Source organism: Terrapene carolina, unplaced genomic scaffold (genome assembly GCF_002925995.2).
Source record: "Terrapene carolina triunguis isolate 2854851 unplaced genomic scaffold, T_m_triunguis-2.0 Scaffold193, whole genome shotgun sequence".
NCBI classification, from domain to species: Eukaryota; Metazoa; Chordata; order Testudines; family Emydidae; genus Terrapene; species Terrapene triunguis.
In genome coordinates, this window is record NW_020664544.1 from 7,079,998 (window position 1) to 7,101,347 (window position 21,350).

The 21,350-nt window shown below is 57.5% G+C and overlaps 1 protein-coding gene across 1 annotated transcript in view; it reads right to left on the reverse strand.

Annotated features, from left to right (window-relative positions):
- The window catches only part of COL1A1 (collagen type I alpha 1 chain), a 26,314-nt gene extending 5,750 nt beyond the window's left edge, over positions 1 to 20,564 (reverse strand). The window contains exons 1-43 of the mRNA XM_024199421.3: positions 20,355 to 20,564; positions 17,968 to 18,159; positions 17,349 to 17,383; positions 17,203 to 17,238; positions 16,891 to 16,974; positions 16,716 to 16,790; positions 16,015 to 16,059; positions 15,607 to 15,660; positions 15,253 to 15,306; positions 14,869 to 14,922; positions 14,417 to 14,470; positions 13,791 to 13,844; positions 13,639 to 13,683; positions 13,268 to 13,321; positions 13,045 to 13,089; positions 12,648 to 12,701; positions 12,054 to 12,152; positions 11,920 to 11,964; positions 11,721 to 11,819; positions 11,144 to 11,197; positions 10,934 to 11,041; positions 10,370 to 10,423; positions 9,728 to 9,826; positions 9,313 to 9,366; positions 9,120 to 9,218; positions 8,550 to 8,603; positions 7,958 to 8,011; positions 7,797 to 7,850; positions 7,607 to 7,660; positions 6,633 to 6,677; positions 6,416 to 6,514; positions 5,812 to 5,919; positions 4,960 to 5,067; positions 4,434 to 4,487; positions 4,286 to 4,339; positions 3,738 to 3,845; positions 3,596 to 3,649; positions 2,606 to 2,659; positions 1,953 to 2,114; positions 1,736 to 1,843; positions 1,017 to 1,124; positions 338 to 391; positions 119 to 226 (exon numbers count right to left, since the gene is read on the reverse strand). Coding sequence (XP_024055189.2) covers positions 119 to 226; positions 338 to 391; positions 1,017 to 1,124; positions 1,736 to 1,843; positions 1,953 to 2,114; positions 2,606 to 2,659; positions 3,596 to 3,649; positions 3,738 to 3,845; positions 4,286 to 4,339; positions 4,434 to 4,487; positions 4,960 to 5,067; positions 5,812 to 5,919; positions 6,416 to 6,514; positions 6,633 to 6,677; positions 7,607 to 7,660; positions 7,797 to 7,850; positions 7,958 to 8,011; positions 8,550 to 8,603; positions 9,120 to 9,218; positions 9,313 to 9,366; positions 9,728 to 9,826; positions 10,370 to 10,423; positions 10,934 to 11,041; positions 11,144 to 11,197; positions 11,721 to 11,819; positions 11,920 to 11,964; positions 12,054 to 12,152; positions 12,648 to 12,701; positions 13,045 to 13,089; positions 13,268 to 13,321; positions 13,639 to 13,683; positions 13,791 to 13,844; positions 14,417 to 14,470; positions 14,869 to 14,922; positions 15,253 to 15,306; positions 15,607 to 15,660; positions 16,015 to 16,059; positions 16,716 to 16,790; positions 16,891 to 16,974; positions 17,203 to 17,238; positions 17,349 to 17,383; positions 17,968 to 18,159; positions 20,355 to 20,436 — 3,168 coding nt within the window. The 5' untranslated portion in view covers positions 20,437 to 20,564. The remainder of the gene's footprint in view (positions 1 to 118; positions 227 to 337; positions 392 to 1,016; positions 1,125 to 1,735; positions 1,844 to 1,952; positions 2,115 to 2,605; positions 2,660 to 3,595; positions 3,650 to 3,737; positions 3,846 to 4,285; positions 4,340 to 4,433; positions 4,488 to 4,959; positions 5,068 to 5,811; positions 5,920 to 6,415; positions 6,515 to 6,632; positions 6,678 to 7,606; positions 7,661 to 7,796; positions 7,851 to 7,957; positions 8,012 to 8,549; positions 8,604 to 9,119; positions 9,219 to 9,312; positions 9,367 to 9,727; positions 9,827 to 10,369; positions 10,424 to 10,933; positions 11,042 to 11,143; positions 11,198 to 11,720; positions 11,820 to 11,919; positions 11,965 to 12,053; positions 12,153 to 12,647; positions 12,702 to 13,044; positions 13,090 to 13,267; positions 13,322 to 13,638; positions 13,684 to 13,790; positions 13,845 to 14,416; positions 14,471 to 14,868; positions 14,923 to 15,252; positions 15,307 to 15,606; positions 15,661 to 16,014; positions 16,060 to 16,715; positions 16,791 to 16,890; positions 16,975 to 17,202; positions 17,239 to 17,348; positions 17,384 to 17,967; positions 18,160 to 20,354) is intronic.
- Positions 20,565 to 21,350: the final 786 nt, after the last annotated feature.

The window sequence follows — 21,350 nt, forward strand, 5'->3', positions numbered from 1 at the left end:
ATGAGCATTGTCCCCTGGTGAGGGCAGAGGATTGGGAGCAGGACTCCCGGGGTCTATTCCCGGCTCAGGGCAGGGAATGGGTTTTCAATTTAGGGGAATGTCAGGAAGTGTCACTTACAGTCTCACCACGATCTCCATTCTTGCCAGCGGGACCGACAGGGCCAGGAGCACCAGGGGCACCGGGAGCACCAGGAGGACCAGATGGGCCAGTCTCACCACGGTCACCCTATTTCCGGAGAGGACGAGGAAGCAAAGCACCGAGTTAACGTTCGCCTGAAGTTCAACCCTCCACCCCCAATGAAAGCATCTTGCCATGACTCTTCGGGGCCCAACTCACCTTGGGACCAGCAGCGCCATCGCGACCAGGAGCACCTTCAGAACCGGGAGAGCCCTGAGGACAAGCGGAGAGACCCAGTGTTAGGCATGAGCAAGACAGAGGGGCCTTGGGTAAGCGACAACTGATGAGTGACGAATTAACCAGGAGGCTGGCTGCGCTGAGGCCTGGGACAGGCAAGGGATGGGTGAGGTCTAGAGATCAAAAGAGAAAGGGGGCGGGGAAAGGGACCCATGGGGCTTCCATTTCTCTCTGGAACTGGCCCCTTCCCTGGTCCCTCCCATACTCAGCTCCTTTGGAAACCATCCCATCCCGGGATCCCAGCTGTTCTCCCATCTCTCAGGCACTGCGCTCCGGGCATTGTCCCATTGCTCACTGGCACCAGCCCCCGCAGGAGGCCGGGGGCAAGGTCTGTCCTACCCTTCAATGGAGCAGACCAGTGTTGGCCCAGGGGCATGGAAAGGGTTAATCTCTCCTTGTCTTTGGTGCTGCTCCTGGTGATGGTGGTGGGTTCTGGAGCGCCCGATGTCGACAGGTTGCCTCTGGTGACTATCAGCCGGGCTGCGGGATTCCCCCCAGGGGCAGCCAGGAGACTGATCCACCCGGGCTTTTAGCGCTTCTTGGCCTTGCCGGTGCTTGGGCAAAGGAGAGTCCTAACAAGTCAAGCATGGTGGTAGCTCACCTCACGTCCAGCTTCACCAGGGGGTCCGGCCAAGCCAGGAGGTCCTGCTGGGCCAGGAGGACCACGTTCGCCGGAGGAGCCAGATGGACCTTGTTTGCCAGGTTCGCCCTGGGGAGGAGCGAGAGAGGGACCAGCCCGGGTTAGAGAAGAGGGGGCGGTGCAGCTGAGACCGAAGAACCCGCTTGTGATGGGAGCGGGGTTGAATCCCCTCCCACTGCCACCAAATGACGACACACCCCTGTCCCACGCCCTAGGGCCTCAGAGTTTGGGGCTGAAGTTCTGGCTCCAGGCTCAGATAGAGTTGGGGACCAAGCAAGAAGGTCAGATCCAGGGGTGGTGAACTTCTGAGCACCCCTCAGCCTGGGAGGTTTGGCTCCACCATCTTCTTCTATAATAATAATAAGATCACAGGTCCCTCCCCGCTATTCCTCTTCTCTTATCTCCTGGCCAGAGCAGCTGCCCCGGACAAGGGGGAAGAGTCAAGGACTCTGTTCCTTGCATGGAGAGCTCCCAATCACGCCAGCAGCGAAGCGTGCCCAGCTCCTGTCTCTCCCACCCATTCTCTGCCCTACGAATGCCAGGAGAAGCTCTGAGCCTTGGCGGCTGGGCCGTGAGATCCAATCCTGCTTGGATCCTTTTGGGGCAGGGGCAATGGGTTGAAGCCACAAGCCTCCTTTGAGGTCCGGCTTGAGGGCGTAAGGGTTCGACCTCATACTCACAGATGGGCCAGGGAGACCAGGGAAACCTCTCTCGCCTCTCTGTCCGGGAAGGCCGACGACACCACGCTGTCCAGCAATACCCTGTGGGCCTGGAGTACCAGGTGCACCCTGGAGGGGAGAGAGAGATTCTGGTTACAAACCCACCCATCTTGCTCCAGGGCACACGCTCCAATGACACCTGCCAAGGGGCCTGAGGTAGGACTGAACGGGTACTTACTGGGGAACCATCGGCACCAGGGGAGCCCTTCTCACCAGAAGGTCCGGGGGGGCCAGCGGGGCCAGGTTCGCCAGTGCGGCCAGCGGGGCCAGTCTCACCACGGGGTCCCTTGCCACCTTCCTTTCCGCTGGGGCCTGGTGGGCCAGGGAGACCGATGTTTCCCTGGGAGAGAGCAGAGAGGTGAGGTCAGGCAGCGAAGCCCAAGACTTTGAGAGGCAACCCCTCTCCAAGGGGCGTTGATTTATGACGCTCAGGCCCCTCAAGCGGAGGGGAGAGAAGGCCTGGCTCCATGCTCCAGCGCCACCATGGGGCAGACAGAGCCACTGCTGGCTGCAAGCAGTACCAGGCTACCCGGACCATCAGCCCTCATTACACCGTGGAAGCTCTGTGGCAGGGCCTTGGCATTCCTACTGCCAGCTCCACTGCTCCTCACACCCCTCTCAGGTCCCGCCTCCTCCCCATTTGGCTTCCAGGCTGCCCGCTCTTGATGACAACCATCACCCATCCTCCCCAGCGGCTGGAGGCTGGCAGTCCCATGGCAGATCCCCGCCACCAGCCTCCCCATCCCCACCCCTGCCAGCAGGGCTCGGTGCCCAATGCTGTCGGCCCTCCCCCAACGCCACCAGCCAGGGGATCAAAAAGGAGATACTCACAGAGGGGCCAGGGGGACCAACTCTTCCAGCAGCACCAGGGAAACCAGTAGCACCCTGCACAAGGTGGGGAGAGAAAGCGTTAAGTCCCATGGCTCCGTTAGCCACGGATCTGTACTACAAGCACTGCTCAAAACGCTGCCGTGCCCATGGGCTGAGAGAGGCCTGCCGCTAAGGGTGAGAGTGAGAAGGTGGAAGGTCAAGGCAGCCCTAAGACGCTGCCTGATCTGTCAGGTATGTCTTGCCCCTCAGGGTGGCATCCAGCCAGCTCCGGACAAAGAGCCGTTCTCTGAAGCTCGGGTGGAATCTGAAGGCTCCAGACATATAGCATTCGTGGCTAAAGGGTTGCTATTTCAGGGAGCAGTTTCCCTCCATGCAGAGGTCCATGAATGCACAGGACACTCGGGCAGGTGGATGGCAGGGACACGCTCTCTGAGCTGCACAAAGACAGCCATGTTAAAATCATCTGATCCATGGGGGAGGGGCATTCGTTCTATTGCACCTAGGGTCTGATTTTAATGCTCTAGTCTAGACAGAGGGAAGTGAAATATTTCTCGACCCAGGGAAGAAGCTGCTCCAACTCCCAGAGGGACAGGAGGAGGGTGTTTTGGGGTGGGGGGGGCATTTTGCGACAAACTCAGAAAGCAACCCCCTTTCGGCTCCCAACCTGCCTCTTTCCCGGTGATGGGGGCAAAAAGCAGGCCCAGGGCAAAGGGCGTGCTGGAAAGGTGGATTCTCACATGCTCCGGGCGGGAGGCGGGAGGGGATCAACCTTCTGCCCAATTTTGGTGGGAGAAGCCGAATCAGAAGGGGAGTGAAAACTACCCCATGCAAAACAGAGAGAGCTTCCATGGAGGAATCCCCAGCTGTTTGTTAGTCCAAGCTAGTCTGTAACCGGCCAGGAACTCAGGCATTTCCACTGTGGCTAAGAGAGGGACATTTTGCAATGTGGCTCCCATCCCTGGCAGCCCAGAGGGTGGAGGAAATACTCACAGGGGGTCCAGCGCTACCACGAGCACCTTTGGGTCCGGGAGCACCAACAGCACCCTGCGGGAGAGGAAAGAGCAGGACATCAGAGGCGGGAACGGAACCCTGGCCGAACGGGGAGGGATCGGGGCAGTGGAGAGTCACTTACAGCGGGGCCAGGAGCACCAGTGGGTCCAGCAGGGCCGGGGGCACCAGCATCGCCCTTAGCACCAGCATCACCAGTTTCACCTTTAGCACCAGGCTGGCCGTCAGCACCCTGTGGAGGAGAGCAGAGCGGAGGGTGAGGGGCAGCGTCCGTGCGGGGAGCTCGCGGAGATGGGAGTGGAGGGTGATGGGGGAACGGTCCTTCACAGAACCAACACGGGCTGAGGAGACTAGGCTGTCTTGATGGGGAAAGCCCGTCGAGCTCACATGGGAGCCAGAGGATCACAGGACGTAGGACTGGTCCTGTTCCCCATCGGAGGCCTGGTGTAGGACAACCCGGTGAGTCCATGGGTCAGGGATGAGTCCCATCTCCGTACACAGGGACAGCGCTCCCAGTATTGCAATGGTAGGATTGCTTCGGCCCCATAGCCCTGGGCTGCATGGGATTACCCCCGTAGCCCACCCCACTGAATACCATCCTCCCAAGGGAGGTCTGGGTGAGAGGAGGAGTCACTGGGGCCAGTGAGGACCACTCTTAACCATCATACTTACAGGGGGGCCAGCGAATCCAGCGGGACCAGGTGGGCCGGGCTCACCACGATCTCCCTGGAAGAGAAGGAACCGAGAGAGACAGGGTCAGCGAGGAGTGGGAGGGGTTGATCTTTGCCTCTGAAGCCAATCAGAGAGGAACGGTACTTACAGGAGCACCACGACCACCAGTGGGACCAGCAGGGCCGGAGGGACCAGCTTCACCCTGCACAAGGAGAGAAGAGGGACGAGGTCAAGGCTCGGGCCTGGCAGACCAGGGCTCTTTGGAGGTGCCTCTGGGGCGAGGCTGGCTAGCTCTGGGGTCGCTCGTGAGACGTGGGGAGAGCAAGAAGTTGCCTCCTCTCTGGAAATGGGGGGTAGGGATGCAGGACCCTCCTGGGCACAGCCCTGATTGGGCAGGCCGGGGCCGTAGGAAGCATTCCCGGGGGAAGCTGATGAAGCTCCTTGCTGTCACTGGGAGGATCCAGAGGCCCCTCTGCATCGAATGATCAGCTGGGGCCTTCCTCTCTGTCTCCCAGGAAACAGAAGCTGGGTCGGGAGCTGCTGCGCACAAACGGGACCGGCCTTTGCACGAATGCCAGGGGCCCGCGGCACCAGCTCCGGTGCCCGAGAGGCTAGGAGAGTCACTGCCCTGCTCCTTCCAAGGGGACAGGGAAAGGGGGCGGGGTGATCCTTACCTTGTCACCAGGAGCACCAGCTGGGCCGGGGGGACCAATGGGGCCAGTCAGACCTCTTGGGCCATCTTTGCCGGGAGATCCATCAGCACCCTTGGGACCTGCATCACCCTGGGGAGAGAGGGCAAAGCAAGGTTACCTTCTGGCTATGGAGCACGGAATGGGTGGGGGCTTGTGGCAGCTCTGGGGTGTGTGTGTGTGTGTGTGTGTGTTTATCTGCCCTGCACTGGAAGCCATTCACGCCAAGCGTCCAGACCATTAGCCAGTCAGCTTGTCCAATGGAAAAAGACAGCGCAGTGCTGGCCATGTCAGCTCTCCAAGCCATTCAAGCTGGTGGAGAAGACCTCTTCCAAGGGCATAACTAGGCCGCGTGGAGCAGAGACCCCAGCAGCGCACTGGGCAAGAACCAGGGCACTTCGCTGTGCTCCTGGAGAGACACACAGGGCAAGGCCCGGAAGTTCCTTGGTTTGGGCGGGGGGTTTGCTTTGGCCTAAAGTGACTGTCGGACGAGGGCCTCTAGGCCTTGAAGTGGCTCAGGCACCTGGCCTAGCTTCTCCAAGAGCAGAGAGGAGGTGGGGGACGGAGCTGGAGCTGGAGCAGAGAGATGAAAGAGGAGCGGAGGGGGGCGAGATGGAAGGGAACAGGGGACAGAGAAAGGCAAGGAAGGAGGGGACACAGAAAGAGCTGGGGAAGAAGAGGGACACAAGGAAGTGGAGAAGAGAGAAGGCCAGGAAGAGTGGAGGGGGGGGAAGAGGCGTAACAAGCTGAGCATGAGTAGGGAGATCTGAGGCATGGTCTCCATGGTGAAGACTGAGGGTCACTTTGCTGGTGGGCCTTCGGGGGGCTCATACGTACTCTGTCACCCCTGGCACCAGGCAGACCAGCAGCACCACGTTCGCCGGGCATTCCCTGCAGACCGGGAGGACCTTGGTTTCCGGGACTGCCAGGAGCGCCAGCATCACCCTAAAGCCCCACACGGCAGAGCGGGGGGAAAAAAGAGAGTCAGGGTTAGAAACGGAGCCACTTCCTCATCGCAGCAAAAGCCGCCCGCCTTCCAGAGACCCGCGACCCGTCCCCCATTCTCCGGTGCCAGGGCAGGCTGCCTCTGGAGCCAAGCAAGACTAGGCCGTGAGTGCTGCCCAGGGGCCTTCTGTGCCTTGGGCAGAGAGAGGAGAATCCTGCAGCAGTTGCAGGACTGGGGCTAACCCGATGGGGGAAGATGGAGTCCCCCCTTCCTGCTTTGCACCTGGTTCGAGGCAGCTGCTGGCTGGCTGGACACCAAGCCTCAGCCCCCTCCAAAGCAGGAGGAGTGTATCCCATGGCCAATCCTATTCCAAAGCCTGCTTCCCCTGGACATGTCAGAGGCACTGATTTCCCCCTGGTTTCCCCTCCCATTTCTAGCTGAGCCTCCCTTCGCCCATCACGGAGGAGGAGGAGGAGGAGGGAAATAGGTACATACCTTAGCACCATCGTTACCAGGAGCACCGTTACCACCACGTGGGCCCTGTGGACCGGGCGCACCTTGGACACCACGCTCTCCAGGGAAACCTCTCTCACCCTAGAGGAGGGAGGAGAGAGAACCGAAACTGGTTACTGCGCCATCCCGAGGGGCAGCCAGCGAGAGAGACAGAAGGGTGAGAGATTGCTTATAGCAGAGAAAATGGGTCGCAACTTACTCTTGCACCAGCTGGACCGGGGGCACCGAGGTCTCCGGGGGCACCCTGCCACGGGAGAGAAAGAGAAAGCAGAATTAGAGCTGAGGGCTTGGAAAGGAGCATGCTACCTGCTGGAGAAGCCCAGATGTTGCCCCTGAACTGGCTGGGGTGGAGCAGTGAGTGGCCGGGAAGGGGGACATCTGCGCCAACCCCTCCATAACTAATCACCGAGCTCCATCCTCATGAGGGCCAGACTCTGCCTCTGCCTCTGTCTTTCCACCACTGGAATTTTGCATGAATCGTACCAGTTAGAGACGGGAGTGCTCTATGGTCCCAGAGCACCGAATCTCCTCCCAAGCAAAGCCAGGGCATGGTCTCACCCAACAGAGGATGTGTCAGTTGTTACATTGAAACTACATTTGCTCTTAGCCGAAAGGCTGGTCTTGGGCCCCCCGGCTGGATATCTGGACTGAATACAGAGATAATCCCAAGTGGCCAAACTGAGATCTGGATCCAGAGTTCAATGCCACCCCCCTCCAGCCCCAGTTTATAGGTGTTCAGATCCAGGGCTTGGGCCCATGTCCACCCAAAAGGCTTTCAGAGAAGAGGTTGGAGGCCTGGAATGAATGAGTTTCATGGTTGCTGTGGCCTCTGAGATGAGTTCTGGGGCCGGGGGGTGAGAAGGTCTGACAGCGGCCAAGGCCCTGTCTGGAGGCAGCTCTCCTCATTCACTGGCTAAAGGGGAATCTGACAAGTTTCATCACTCTGGACGTACGTCCAGTCTTGGAGGAACGTCTCCAGCTGGGGGTGGGAATGGGGCAGGAGCCCTAAGGAAGTGAGAACGGCCATGAAAGGCACTGATGAGGGGCGGGCCAGCGAGGCACTGGGCGTCAGGGGGCAGGATCTGTCATCTCTCTTTGGCTTCTGATGCTAAGCAGAGCTCTTCTCCTTCTTTCTGTAAACCCCACCCACCGCCATGGTTTCTTGGCACTTACCTGCTCACCAGGCTTGCCAGATTCACCAGCTGGACCAGCGGGACCGGGCAGACCCTGGGAGGGGAAGAAAAAAACCCAAGAGTTGAGATTTCCTGGGGGAAGCGGGGGGTGTGAAAAAAATGGAACAAAATATGATTGATCAGGAGGGACTTCCCCCCTGTGATGGGGCCTTTAATGGAACACTCCGCACCTGGAATCCAGGAGCACCTGAAGGTCCTTGTTCACCTCTCTCTCCAGAGGGACCCTGAAAGAGGAGGGGAGAAAGTCAGGAGGGATCCAGTGGGGTTCGGAGCAGCACGCTCCGCGACAAACCAGCACACAGGGCAGGGGCGAGAAAGGATTCATACTCACAGCTGCGCCAGGAGGTCCCTGGGCACCAGTTTCACCATCTTTGCCAGGAGCACCCTGTGGGGAGAGGAGGAAGAGCTTAAAAATTGCTCAGCGCAGACGCTGAATGAGTGTCCGATGGGAGCAGGGCGTGAGCGTCAGGGAAGGTGTGGCGAGCCTACAAGGTTCAGAAGCAGAAAATCTCAGGGGGCTTCAAAAGTTGGCATCATGGGTTCCGTAGTTAACCTGTGGAACTCATTGCCACAAGGTATTAGTAACGAGGAGAAAAGGGCATAAGGGATATAAACCCTCCCCCAGAAGTCCAGGGAATAAGCAATTCTGTGGCTTAGGAAGAACCAGCCACCATAGGCATGTCATCCCAATGCAGAAGTTTTTATATCTTCCACTGAGTCCTGTGGTGGTAGGCCAGAGCCCAGATATTGGCTAGATGGACCCCGGTCTGCTCTGCTGTGGAAAGCCCTATACTGTCATGGTAAATTCTCTCTTTCTCATCTTGAAGAAAAGAGGCCTCAGGCTGGCAAACTCTCGGCTGGACCCAGCCCTGGCTGCGAGAGACAGATTGTTAGAGGCCATCAGTACCAAGAAAAATACGTACAACAGCACCAACGGCTCCGGGAACGCCTCTTTCACCGGGTTTGCCGGGTTCGCCCTGAGAAAGGGAACAAAATGGCTTCAGTGAAGGAACGCGGTACGCCCCGGGAACAAGCAGCGAGGGGATGTTGGGAACGATTGGCTCTTGTATGGCCCTAGGATGCAGCCACAGGAGGGCCCGAAAGGCACCATGACAGGAAGCAGGCGGGGCTGGCCCTGTGGTAGTTCTATTGACGCTCTAGGTTGCTTCCCATGACCGCCACAGCTGTGTCTTTTCTCAGGGCCTGGTCATCTCCCTGCCCCACGGTGGGATGTCTTCTGGGCCACCTGTCTCTGCCTGCAGCTAACCCCTGAGGGAGAGGTTCCCAGAGTGCCTCCCCTCACATAATGCCCCTCTTTACAAAATGGTACCCAAAGTGGCCACTTATCCATTGTGCTTTGAATCCAACCACTCCCGGGCGGCGGCCAGGGTGACAGGAAGTCCTGGAGGCGGCCATTTTGTCACGTCCCTATCACTGGGCTGGGCGACTCACCCCGAGGCGACAGTATAGGAAGGGAGCAAGTTGATACTCACAGCAGCACCTTTAGGTCCAGGGAAACCCATCACACCAGCCTGACCTCTGGCACCGGGTGGGCCTGCGGGTCCGGGGCGACCATCTTGACCAGCGGGACCCTAGTGTGGACGAAGCAAAGGCACAGTTCAGAGGAGGCCATTGTGAGCAAAGGGAGAGGAGGAGGAGGAAGGGCCTTGATAAACCATGACTTACAGTGGGGCCGGTCTTGCCATCGGGACCTGGGCTACCTGGGCTTCCAGTCAGACCCTGAAAAGGAAGAAGAGCTGGGTTAAGCCATAGGGCGTCCGGCCTCTTTTGCTGTGCGCGAGGGGTCAGAACAGGGTAGGATGTGGTGGGCGAGGGCGGGCAGGGCAGCTGATCGGTCGCTGCAGGGGGTGGATGTGGGGTGGCCTAAAACGCCCTCCCTCCAGAACGGAGGGAGAGAGCAGTTGCTCGAAGCCGGCTGCACCACAGAGCACTGGCGCCAGGAGAGGCCAGGGGAAGGAGGTGGGCAGAGAGTTCACCTTGAGATGGCGCTTGGCAGAAATAGCAGCAAAGTTCGGTGGGACTCCCCGGGCAGCCCCTCCATCCCGCTCAGAACCATCGCCCGGCTCCTCCACCCTCTTACCTTGGCACCGGGCAGACCAGGCTCGCCAGGACGTCCAGATTCACCGGGGGATCCTTTGGGACCAGCAGGGCCAGGGGAGCCACGTTCACCAGAGGGACCCTAGGGTGGGGAGGGAAGCAGGAGAGAGAGGTTACACGCTGCGGTAGAGACCTGGATCGCTTCTTCTCGCTGGCACGGGTGTGATGAGCCAGCAAGGACCCACCGTGTCGTGTGACAGAGGAGGGGGACTAAACAGAGCCGAGTGGGCAATGAAAGGGCTTTGCCAGGGCTGGCCACAAAGAAATCACTGGGCTATGCCATGGGGTGAATAACCCTAGTGAAAAGGCCATCCTAGTGTATGTACCATGTGGAGACAAGCCAATTCCCACCCCCAAACCCAGAACGTGGCGCGTAAAGCAAGGGGATGGGGCCAGGGAGCGGCTGGGTAATAGACCAGATCCCACAGGGCAGAATGCACCACTCCCAGAAAGTCCCACTAACTCCCCCTTCCACAGGCTTTAGCTGCTCCCAAGCCCCTTGCAAAGGATGCCCAGGTGGGAGCCTGTCTCCGAGTCCTTTGTGTATTTCAGTGTGGCGGACACCTGAGCCTCTTCTGTCTCTCTCACATTAGGAGGGAGCACACGGCGGGAGACTAGCACCTACCTTAGGACCAGAAATGCCATCAGAGCCAGGGAAACCGCGGCTTCCGGGAGCACCCTGCAATGGGACACAAGAGAAACCAGTGAGGTAAATGCCCACGCAGCCAGCAAGTGAAACAGGGAGAAGATGGGAATGGAAAGGGAGCTTCACAGAACCCCCACATCCGAATTCCCGTCCCCTCCTGGGATTGCAGTGGGGAGGAACGGGCCCTAGCTGCCAACCTTGGGGGTGAAAATTTCCGGGGGGTGGTGACTCCAGGGTTGGTTGGGTTTGGGATGGTGATGGGGCTGGATTGCATGTTCAGCTGATCTAGGTCTGACCTCCTCCCAGCACCTGGGCGTGTGCCAGGCTGGGATTGCAGATCAAGCCCCTTATGGGATCTGGATTTGGATTTGGTTCTGGGTCCACATCTGAATTTCCCATCCCAAGATTCGGGAGGCGCTTGGATCACCGAGAAGGTAGGTCGGGACCCCTCTGTGTCCGAGAGACAGAGCTCCGGGTCTGACCGGAGGACCCAACACCGTGCCAATGGGCATGATCTCCAGGGGAAACACAGCGGCTACTTACACGTTCGCCAGCAGGGCCGGGCAGACCAGCAGGGCCGGGCTCACCACGGGATCCTCTCTTGCCTTCTTCACCAGATGGACCAGGGGGGCCTTGGACACCAGCAGGACCCTAGAAAGCGCAAGCAAGTCAGAGTGGTGAGCGTCTCCCTGTGGCTAGCAAACCAGACTGTAGGCAAAGTTCCTTGCAGGCCCCAGTGGGGCTCGTACTTACAGGTTCTCCCTTGGCACCAGCATCTCCCTTGTTGCCTGTAGCACCGGGTTCGCCCTGAAGGTAGAAGGAAAGAGAAACGAATTCATATCAGACGTCGCCCTGCGTGAACAAGGGCTTAATGCTGCCTGCCATCTATGTTGCACCCTCAACCCCTTTTCAGCTCCAGGAGGAATGGCAGACACAAAAGGCTCTGCCCCATGAAGGGACAGAGACCTTCGATATTCTGGAGGGGAGGGAACTGTGCTGGCGGTAACCCAGGTCAGAGGATCCCCGTCCCGGGGCGGAGGGTGGAGCAGAGACGTCTCCAGCAGAGACAGGTGGCCGATAAGGAGGGAGGTGCTGGTAGACGCAGAGCTGCAGAGGTGAAGGCTCTTGCACTGCAAGTGGCAATGCCACAAGGACAGTCAGAGAAGGAGCTGAGGGAGGGGATGCATTGGGCGCTGGGGTGCCAGGGGCAGAGATCAATTCACAAAGCACGATGGGCTCCCTCCATGCCTGGCGCATCCCTGCCTAGCCCTGGACGGTGAAGAAGGCCCATCTAATTCAGCGGAGACGGGGAAGGAGGAAGGACACTTACGCTGTTACCCTTGGGACCAGGAGCACCACTGGGACCCTGGGGTCCGGAGGGGCCACGAGCACCGGGGAAGCCGGGAGCGCCAGCAATGCCAGGAGAGCCCTACAGGAGGCAGAAGAGATGGTGAGGCAGCTGTGAAAACCTGGCTCCCAAGAGCCGACCCGCTACAGAGGACGGAAGGAGGGGGGAGACGGCTACTTACAGTTGCACCTTTGCCACCAGGTTGACCATCGCTACCAGGGTTGCCCTAGGAGAGAGAAGAAGAGAGGGAGGGTTATCACCGGAGACAACAGGGCAACGGGCAAGAGGCGAGAGGGGTCGTGCAGTTCCACTCACAGCAGGGCCGGCGGCACCAGCGGGGCCGGGGGCACCGGGCTCACCACGGGCGCCCTGTGGGCCTTCACCACCACGACCACCTTGGGGACCAGTTTCACCCTAGAGGACAAGAGAGGAGAGAAAGACCAGTGAGCACAGTGACTGCTGGGAGACACTCCCACACCCCCGTGCTCCGCGGAAGCCATTTGCCCTCAGGCCTGACCGGGCCCTGACTGGAACTGAATGTCTTGCTGCACCGAGGCCTGCTTCTCCATCCCTCCAGCCCACTCGGGGGGGGACTGACTGGGGCCCGCTAGCTGTCGGCTCGCCTTTTGCTCAGGGGGCAGCTGCGAGGCCTTTGGGGATGACTGGTATCAGACCTAGGGCTTAGCCGGGGTTAGGGTCGGCATAAAGCAGAAATGGACCCGCAGGGATCCTGACCCACGGTTTGGTGAGGGTTATGGGGCCAGGCCACCTGGACAGTATATTTGAACTATGATGAAACCTCTAGTTGAAGGCTAGGATCAGCTTCCACCCAAGCCGGCTGCGGGGAAAGCTCCCGCCGCAGCGATGGGGAGGTGCCCCCCCCCGGCGAAGAGGGGATCATGTTCTTACCTTAGCACCGACAGCGCCAGGGAAGCCAGGGGGACCAGCTGGGCCAGTTGGACCCTAGGTGAGAGGGAAGCGGGTTAGAGAGTGATAGCAAGGAACCTCCGGGGTTGGCGGGGGTCTCGTCACAGCAGCCATCTTGGCCTCGGCCAGAGATCTGGGCTGTGCTTTGACGTGGGTGGGAACAGAGGCCGGAGGGAGGAACCCTTCCCATCCGGGCACTGGCCAGTTCCTGAGCGGGGTTGTGCTGGTGCCAGCCGTGGGGTTCAAGCCAGCAAAGCTCCACGAGGGGAGCAAAATGGAGGTCGCTGTGGCCAATGCCCGTGTGGCCGCGCCACCCAACGGCCAGGGCCCCGCGGCTGAACAGTCTCATCTCAGGGCAGCACGAGGTGAAAATACTCACGGTGGGGCCAGCAGCACCGGGAGCACCGTCGTTACCACGAGCACCCTGCCGGGAAGAGAGGAGAGAGACACTGGTTACAGACAGGTTGGCACACGACCCGGAAGCCGTGCGATGAGGAGCATGCTGCACATTGGAGCTATCCCAGCGGGCGTGGCCCAGAGGGGTGCCACCGGGGGGGTGCTTCCAGGTGCCCGCAGCCCAGCAGTGCAGCACCGATACTCACAGCGGGGCCGGATGGACCAGGGCGGCCTCTCTCGCCGGGAAGACCACGGGGCCCCTAGGAAGGAGGAGAGACGTGAGTTCATCTAGAGACGCCACCGCCATTGTCTGCACCCTGCCCTCTCCCCCAGCTCTCCCACCCCTGCCCTGCTCCCCATCCCCTGTGGGGCGTCGTGCTGGTAAATCTGCCCCCAGAATTTGCTCTCTAGTCCCTTGGAAAACCAAGCACTCCGGAGAGCCAGCTCGACCCTCGCCACGATCCCTCTTCTTGCAGGTCCCTGCTGCTCTTATAAGCTCAATGCCTGCCCCCCTCACCACCTCCTAGTCCAGACTCTTGTGTCAATGGGCAGCAGGAAGGTGTGACGAGCTACTCACTATTTGTCCGGGAGCTCCGTTCTCACCAGGGCTACCAGGCTCACCCTAGAAGGAAGACAAAGCTGGGGTCAACGGCTGGTTCCCAAAGGGGACAAGGAAACTTTTCAAGGGAACAGAGAGGGCCAACGTGCCTCGTGGCAGAGGGACCTTACCTTGGGGCCAGCTGGACCGGTATCACCCTTAGCACCATCAAGACCGCTGAAACCCTGGAGGGAAGGGGAAACAGAAACACAAGTGTCCAGTGATGAGGGTCAGGAGAAGACACTGTCCTCCCAGGCGGAGGCATGACTGAAAATCATCTGGCTTTGCAATGGTCCCTCACAATGTGCATGGGGTGGCGGGTGGGAGGGTAAGGCCCCATCTGTTTGCCAGCTGAGTGGCATGGGAAGGGGGGAATTCCTCCAAACGGTGGCGAGGACAAGGGGCTCCATCAGACCCCTCCTGGTAGAAAGGAACATCCAGGATTGCCTTGCGCTGAGGCCAGCTGAGGGCACTGTGGTGCAAGCTCAGCTACTGCTTATGTTTCTGCCGGGGCCAAGCATTGGCCTGCTAAACCCAGGGTTGTGAGTTCAATCCTTGAGGGGGCCATTTAGGGATCTGGGGCAAAAATCTGTCTGGAGATTGGTCCTGCTTTGAGCAGTGGGTTGGACTAGATGACCTCCTGAGGTCCCTTCCAACCCTGATAGTCTATGATTCTATCTCCAGGGCTTTGGATTTGTAGGGGGGGCCACCTTTCCTTTTCCTTTTCCAAGTGTAAAGAACTAGGGCATCAACTTACTCTGTGACCCTTCATGCCTGGCAGGCCAGCAGTTCCGGGCAGACCACGGGCACCCTGGGGAAAGGAAAAGAAGCGATTTAGAGACAAGGACACCGGTGCCACCCCACATCAAGCCAGTTACTGCAGAGGGGAACTCAGCACCCCAGGCAAGGTTGGATAATTGAGGCATCTCTGGTCATGACCATCTCCTGCTGTGATCATGACTCTTAGGCATTGACCGTGATCAGCTTTAGTCAGGACTGGAGCCAAAGCTTGCTAGAGCTAACTGTCTTCCCCAGCGAATGGCTGTCATGTGAAGTAAGCTAAAGCCACACAATGAGACCCAGAGGTTTCGGGCAGGTTTGCCCAGCCAGTGCTTTTCCAACCATGTCACAATGGTGATGCTGGTCAAAGGTAAAAACCCACCCTAACCCGAATGCCACGGCAGGAACCAGACAGAAGGGACGTCTCACCTGGGGGCCGGGAGCACCACGTTCGCCAGGACGTCCAGGCTTTCCAGCTTCACCCTTGGAGAAAGAAGAAGAGATGGAGTCAGGTCAGTAGCCCACACGGCTCGCTTGCAGCGAGAACCAAGCCAATGCTAAATGCACCAGGAAAGGGACCCAACTCTTCACAAAACCCTATCTGGGGAGAGGTCCCATTTTCTTTTCTCTCGGTGTTTCAAGGCATCATGGAAGCCAAAGCCTCACCTGGCTCCTGCGGCCTGCAAGGAAGGCCATGTACCCAACAGGCTTAGCACCGCCATCAATATCTGGCTAGCAAGCAAGGCTATCCCCTGCATTTGGCGGGGGGGGGGGATCTTCTCTAGAGGGACTTTGATCTTGAAGGACACTTACATCATCTCCATTCTTGCCAGGTGGACCAGCTGGACCACGGGGACCCATGGGACCCTAGAACAGGCAGAAGAAATGTGCGTTAATATTCTGAGACTGGGCAAGACTTTCCCATTGCCACCCCTCCACTAGCCATTCACCTCACAGGCCTGGGCCTGGTTCTTGGCTTGGCTAGAGAAATCCCGTTCCCCGATGAAGTCTTTTCCGCAAAGGTAGGCCAGGCTTTGCACCAGCTGCCCCCAAGTGGCAGAAGAGGGAAGGTGCAAGGAATCGTCCCGGGCTGGGGCCGGGAGATTCAGCGTGCAGCCCACCCCGTTATGAAAATGAAGAGCGAGAAGACGATTGACCATGACTTACAGAAGCCCCAGGCTCTCCAGGCTCACCGGGAGGACCTTGGAAACCTTGAGGACCCTAGAAGAGTAGGAGGAGAAGACGGGTTAGAAAACTAACATGACCGCACCCAGTTGCTCACGCATCAGTCCCATTTCCCTCCGCTGCTGGCAACGGCTGCCTCGCACGGAGCATCCGTCTCCATCACACTCCGCAGTGTGAGGTGTCTATCGCTGACCACCAGAAGGGAGCCAAGCCCACGCTCCTCCCCCGTCCCAGGCAACTCCCCGTCCCTTCGCTGAGAAGGTCTCTGGGAGCTGAGGAGCCTGAAAGGGCACCGGTGGTAGCTCGTTCCCAAAGGGGGCAGTTACAAGGCGCTGGCTGAGGGCTCAAATGGGCCATGTTTTCTTGACAGGGAAGATGTGAGGTACTTACAGGAGAACCGGGAGGGCCGGGGAGACCGCGGGGACCAGATGGGCCCTGGAAATGAAGAAGAGAGAGAAAAGAATAAGTCAGGTGAGGAGATAAGCTGGAGCAGTCGCCATGTTGCCCAGGCCCGGCCTCCCCTCCATCTTGGTTTTCGGTGACCTCCTCTTTTCCAGCAGGCCTTTCTCTTCCCTCGCCACCCGCAGCCGCCTGGCTCGGGGCTGACTCTGCCTGCCACAGACCATGCCGCCTCTTGCTGATCTTTTACCATCCCTCCCCTCGTGGACGGAGTCCCGGGTGACCCCTGGAGGTCCCGATCCACGGAGCCACCTGCCAAGATGTTCTACTTGGGGAAGAGAGCAGGCCCCAGGTCTCAAGCTGTCCTAGGATTAAGGCAAATTCAAGTATCCCTTGCCGGTCCTGAGTAATCAGGGTACGGCTGCCCTAGGAAAACGTCAGCCCCGACCAGCTGGTGGTCCTGTGCCTGCCCCCAGGAAGAGATCTGCCACCCCCTCCGCTCTGCCTGACTGATGGAGCTGGCCTCGTGCGTTCTAAAGCCAAGCTAGGCCAAGCTACCTCCTGTCTTTCCTGCTACGTAACTCCGACTCCACTCCCTCCCATCCTTTCTCCCTAACATCTTCTCCTGTTTCAGTCCTGGCCCTCAGGCCAGCCCCTGCCCCAGCCCCTCGAGGGAGACGCTGGACACTCACCATAGGGCCGGGCATGGACAGGCCACCACCAACGGATTTCTCGTCATAGCCGTAAGACAGTTGAGCTGCGAAGTTCTGCAGGAGAAAGAAAGAAGGGAAAGCCGGTGTGAAAATACTGCGCTGCATTCATCCCGTGCCGGGGAAGAAGTGAGCGAATGATTGGAACCCAACTCACTCCGCTAAGGCCTGGAGGGCCTGGGGGTCCAGGAAGACCAGGCTGTCCGGGAATGCCATCTCTACCAGGTAGGCCTGGGGGTCCCTGCAAAAGAAGAGGAGAGAACTCAGAGGTTAGTACTGCGGTAGTGTCATCCGGGCATGAGACAAGGCAGGGTAACTGGACTCAGTTGCCATTGTCCACAGTTTAAAAGTTTTCTGGACAATTTTCAAATTCTTTAACATGGTCATGGAAATCTTTCCCGCTCCCCCATCCCCATTTCCTGACCAAACTCCAGCGACCAATGGCCAAAGCATGGCTGGAGAGACCTACCCTGTCTCCTTTGGGGCCGCGTTCTCCTTTGGGGCCCTGGTGGGGAGAAGAAAGGGAGGTGTTTAGAGAATTAGCATGGAGAGAAAAGAGTCTTCAGAAAACAACAGGGAATAGGTTTGTGTAGGAAGACAACAGCGTGTCATTACCTCTACTCCAGTGCCTTCTGGGTCGACAGGAGAGGCTGCGGGGAGAAGGACAAGGGTCAAGTCACGTGATTCTCTAAAACCCACCCCCACGCTGCACCCTGCCCAGGTATAAATGACAGCAAAATGCATCCCCCTTGCTTAAGTAACACCTGCTTAAGTAACATGGCTGGCAGAAAGATGCTCAAATGTTCTATCTGCAAAAGACCTGCATGTCTCACTCTCTGCCTGTCTCCCTGACCGTGATGCATGCTAAGGAGAGGTCAAAATTGCGTCCACCACAGCGTATGCTGGTCCACTGGGCACCTCCGCCAAGAAATAATCAGTCCCGTTTGAAATGTCTCTTTAGAAAGAAACGCCCTAGAAGCTCAACGGAGAGGAGCAGGCTTGCTATGTCTTATCCGTGACGCCATAGCTAGGGGCTCTAGCTTCACCAAGGATGATGATGAAGCCATCAGGTCTCCGAGCTAGGCTCTGCTGATGTCCTGGTCTCCAATCCCCTCCCTGTCTCTGCATGCGTAGGAGGAGTTGATTGTATCTGGTGCCAGCAGACCCTGGTGCTTAGCACCTTATATCAAGCTAGATAGACAGACAGAGCATGCACACGAGCGTCAGTCAGTACCCTCGTCAGGGCAGGTGGGACAGCATTCTCCTTCGACGATCTTGGGATTGGGGCAGTCTAAGACGTCGTCGCAGGGCACTTCATCGCACAGGATGCTCCCGCTGTCGCACACGCAGAGCTGGCAGGGTACAGGTTTCCATACTTCTCTGTCGCTGTATGTTAGTCCGTCCTGTATGCAGTTTCCAGATGGAACTAGAGAGACAACGAGAAACGGGAGCGGGGGGGGGTCAGGAGCGAAACAACTGAATCAGGACCCAGCCCAGAAGCTGCATGCGAGGAACCCCCAATCCAGGGACAAAGAGGCTGATCAGACTCAGTTGCTTTTTTATCCAAAGGCGTTTTTCTTTCCTCTCCAGTTCCTGCAACGTAGGCCTTCCCTCCCCCCTCCCGCCCCCCTGCGCTTCTCCTGGAACCTTTATACACTCATCTGCTTCTCATCAGCGCAGCTCCATGACATAGGAAACATGCCAACACCACAATAACTATTTCCAGTGTCTTTGGAATTTAAACAAAACCTGCGGCCAATTGTTACATCCAACTGTAACCTCAGCTTGCTGCAGCCGAGGCCAAGCCAAATAAAAATGCAAAGTCTCCTAAAGGGAAGAGGTCTGGACTGGGGGGGCCGGGGGGGGAGGGAGGCAGGGGTCCAGTGACAAGGGGTTCTGTGGAGGGGCAAGGAGGGGGAGTGAAATCTTTTCTGTCTGTTGCTTTGGGAAATTGGGATCAAGTGAAAATGGTTTGGGTGGGAAGGCGAATGAGAGCAGGGTGGGCTACGAGGCCAGGCGGGCCGGGTTGTAATTCGATTCAGGATATGACACATGCAGGCAGGCGAGGCTGGGAGGTGGCGGCGATGGATCGGACCCAGTAAAGCAGGAGGTGGACTCAATAAAGAGAAGCACGTGATGGGGAAGAAAAGCGGGCCGGCTGTTTTTCTTAGCATGGAATTGTTTCCACGCCGGTTTCGGGTTCGGCGGCGTCTCCCCGCCGCGGGGAGACAAACGGGATAAACGCTCCTCGCGTGGGAAATCCCGTAGGGCGGGATCACGGTGGAGAGGCCAGATGTTTCTACTCTGTCGGCCCCAACTTCTCATGTCTAGTTTAAATTAAAAAAAAAAAATGCTATTGCTGGCCGAGTCCCTGGGAGCCAGCGGTTTTGCAACAGGAAACTGCTGTGTTGACACCCGCGGGGTATGCAGTGGGGGTGCAGTCAGTCACTCCGCCTGTAGGTGGCAGGCCAAGCCTAGATAAATGCCTGCAGCAGGATCTAATTAGGGGTGTTAGCAAACCTATTCGACAGTTGACCCCGGATATATAGCCCCTTTGGTGAGCACTGTCCAGTCCCAGGGCTCCCAATGGGCCCCAGGGGGCCATGATGCAGGCCAGAGAGGGTTTTGCAGGAGCAAGGTCAGGTGATGTCCGCCAGAGGTCGCCATGGGACACCCCCCCCACACACCCACACCCCATGAAACTTCACTGCAGAAACATGAATCCAGTCCCTTAGCATCCAGGAGGTTTTGTCTGTGAAGTGATGTCTAGACTCCTGCGCTTCTAAAACATTTTCCTTATGAATCATCCGAGACTTTTCTAATTCTTTCCTGATGGCTTTTGCAGATCAGAAAACTCCAGCCCCGGGCTCGCTCCCCGCTCCCTTCGCTTTCCAAGGCACACAATGGCTTTTCCATAACTGGCTTCCCCCCTCCCCAGTCAGCCTTAGCCTCCCTCCTATGACAACCCCTCCTAGAGGCTGATTGTGCTGCTCCCCCCTCGGCCCCCGAACTTGGCAAGGAATCTCACAGCTTCTAATTGATCCAACTTGTCTGCCCGCCAGGGGCATGTTTGAAAGAGACACAGAACATATGAACACACCCAGTTCCCTTCTGCAGCTGTGGAAGGGGATGTTTTCCCCCACCGAGCAGCTTCAGTGGGGGAAGAACGGACATCAACAAATACTTGATTTGTCCACTCCCACTTTTTGAGCCACACATTCAATCCCCTTCTGACCTCACCCCCTCACACACAATTCCAAATGCTCTGTAAAGGTTGAGAAATTCTTGCAAGAATCCCAACCCCATTTTAAGACACCCAATCCTTAAAAAAAAAAAACATTTCTCCCCATCTCCCTAACCTGATCTTGCAAACGCAGTTTCCTAACTCGAAAAGCATGCAAAATTCCCCCCCTAACCCATCCAACTCACGCAAAGCTCTAAGTTTTGCAATCCCACTCAAGAACGTTAACAGACTTTTTCTTTGCAGACCAGTCCAACTTTGCATCCCTCTTGCTCTAAAGTGCAATGTTACATTTCCCCCTGTGCATAAGCAAAGCTGGTTAAACAGAAAATGCATCTCTATCTCTCGTACAGAAAGTTAGTGAGAAAGTTTTTACTTACTGTCTTCTTCTCCTTGACCTTTGGTGAGTAGTACAGTCGCTGCTATCAACAGCAGTAACCGAGAATCCACAAAGCTGAACATGTCTAAATATTAGACATGTAGACTCTTTGGGCCCCTTTGTTCTGTTTTAGAGTCCAGTCATACAGGGATGATCTGACTATGTAGTTCCAATCCAGACCCCAGCAGAAACCTCCTACTGAGTCTCCAAGAGCCTAGGTTCCCTTTTTATATGATCCAGCATCCCAGAGGTGGGTCCCAACCTAGCTTGCCTCTCAGTGCAGAGGGGAGCTTGGACCAACCCCTCAGCCAATCAGAGGAGCTCAGCTAACACAATCCCAGGCGGGGACACACACACATACACACACACACACAAAGTTGGGAGACAATAGCCAACCCCCTTTCAGCCCAATCACAAGGGTACAGACCCATCTATGTAGACTTCCAAAAATCACTGGATCCTCTACATTGGCAGGGCAGGTTGCATGGACAGGAGGGATGTGCTGGGTTCTAGTGACACGGAAAAAGAACCGGAGGAAACCAGGGCAAAATTCTTTGGGGCAGTAGCTCCCTTTGCTTTTGACAGGTTAAAAGGTTGGACGAGTGGTTTGTTAGGAACAATTCTGACCAGAGTGGAAACCCACTGCGTGGCACCACCAGATGGAATGCGGTGGGTTCTAGGTGTCTCAGGGATGCACCAATAAAGGGGCTTGGGGGCAGAGGAGATGATCACCTTTTCTTTTGCATTTCTCAAAGTGTTTACAATGTTTTTTCTGGGTGGGAATTGCAAACAACTTCCAGATATGGCGGGAGAGCGATCTGAATCCCTGCCTTGCTGTGGCTTTCTCTAGCAGGAAACCTGCCTTATTTTGGTTTTTGAAATAGCCGTAATCCTTTGTTAATTGTGAGTAAAGGCTCAAAACGTGTATTAAAACATTGTCCGATGGGACCAGTCTGCTTGTTAAATCGTGCTGGAAATGACAGAAAAGACCAGGTTT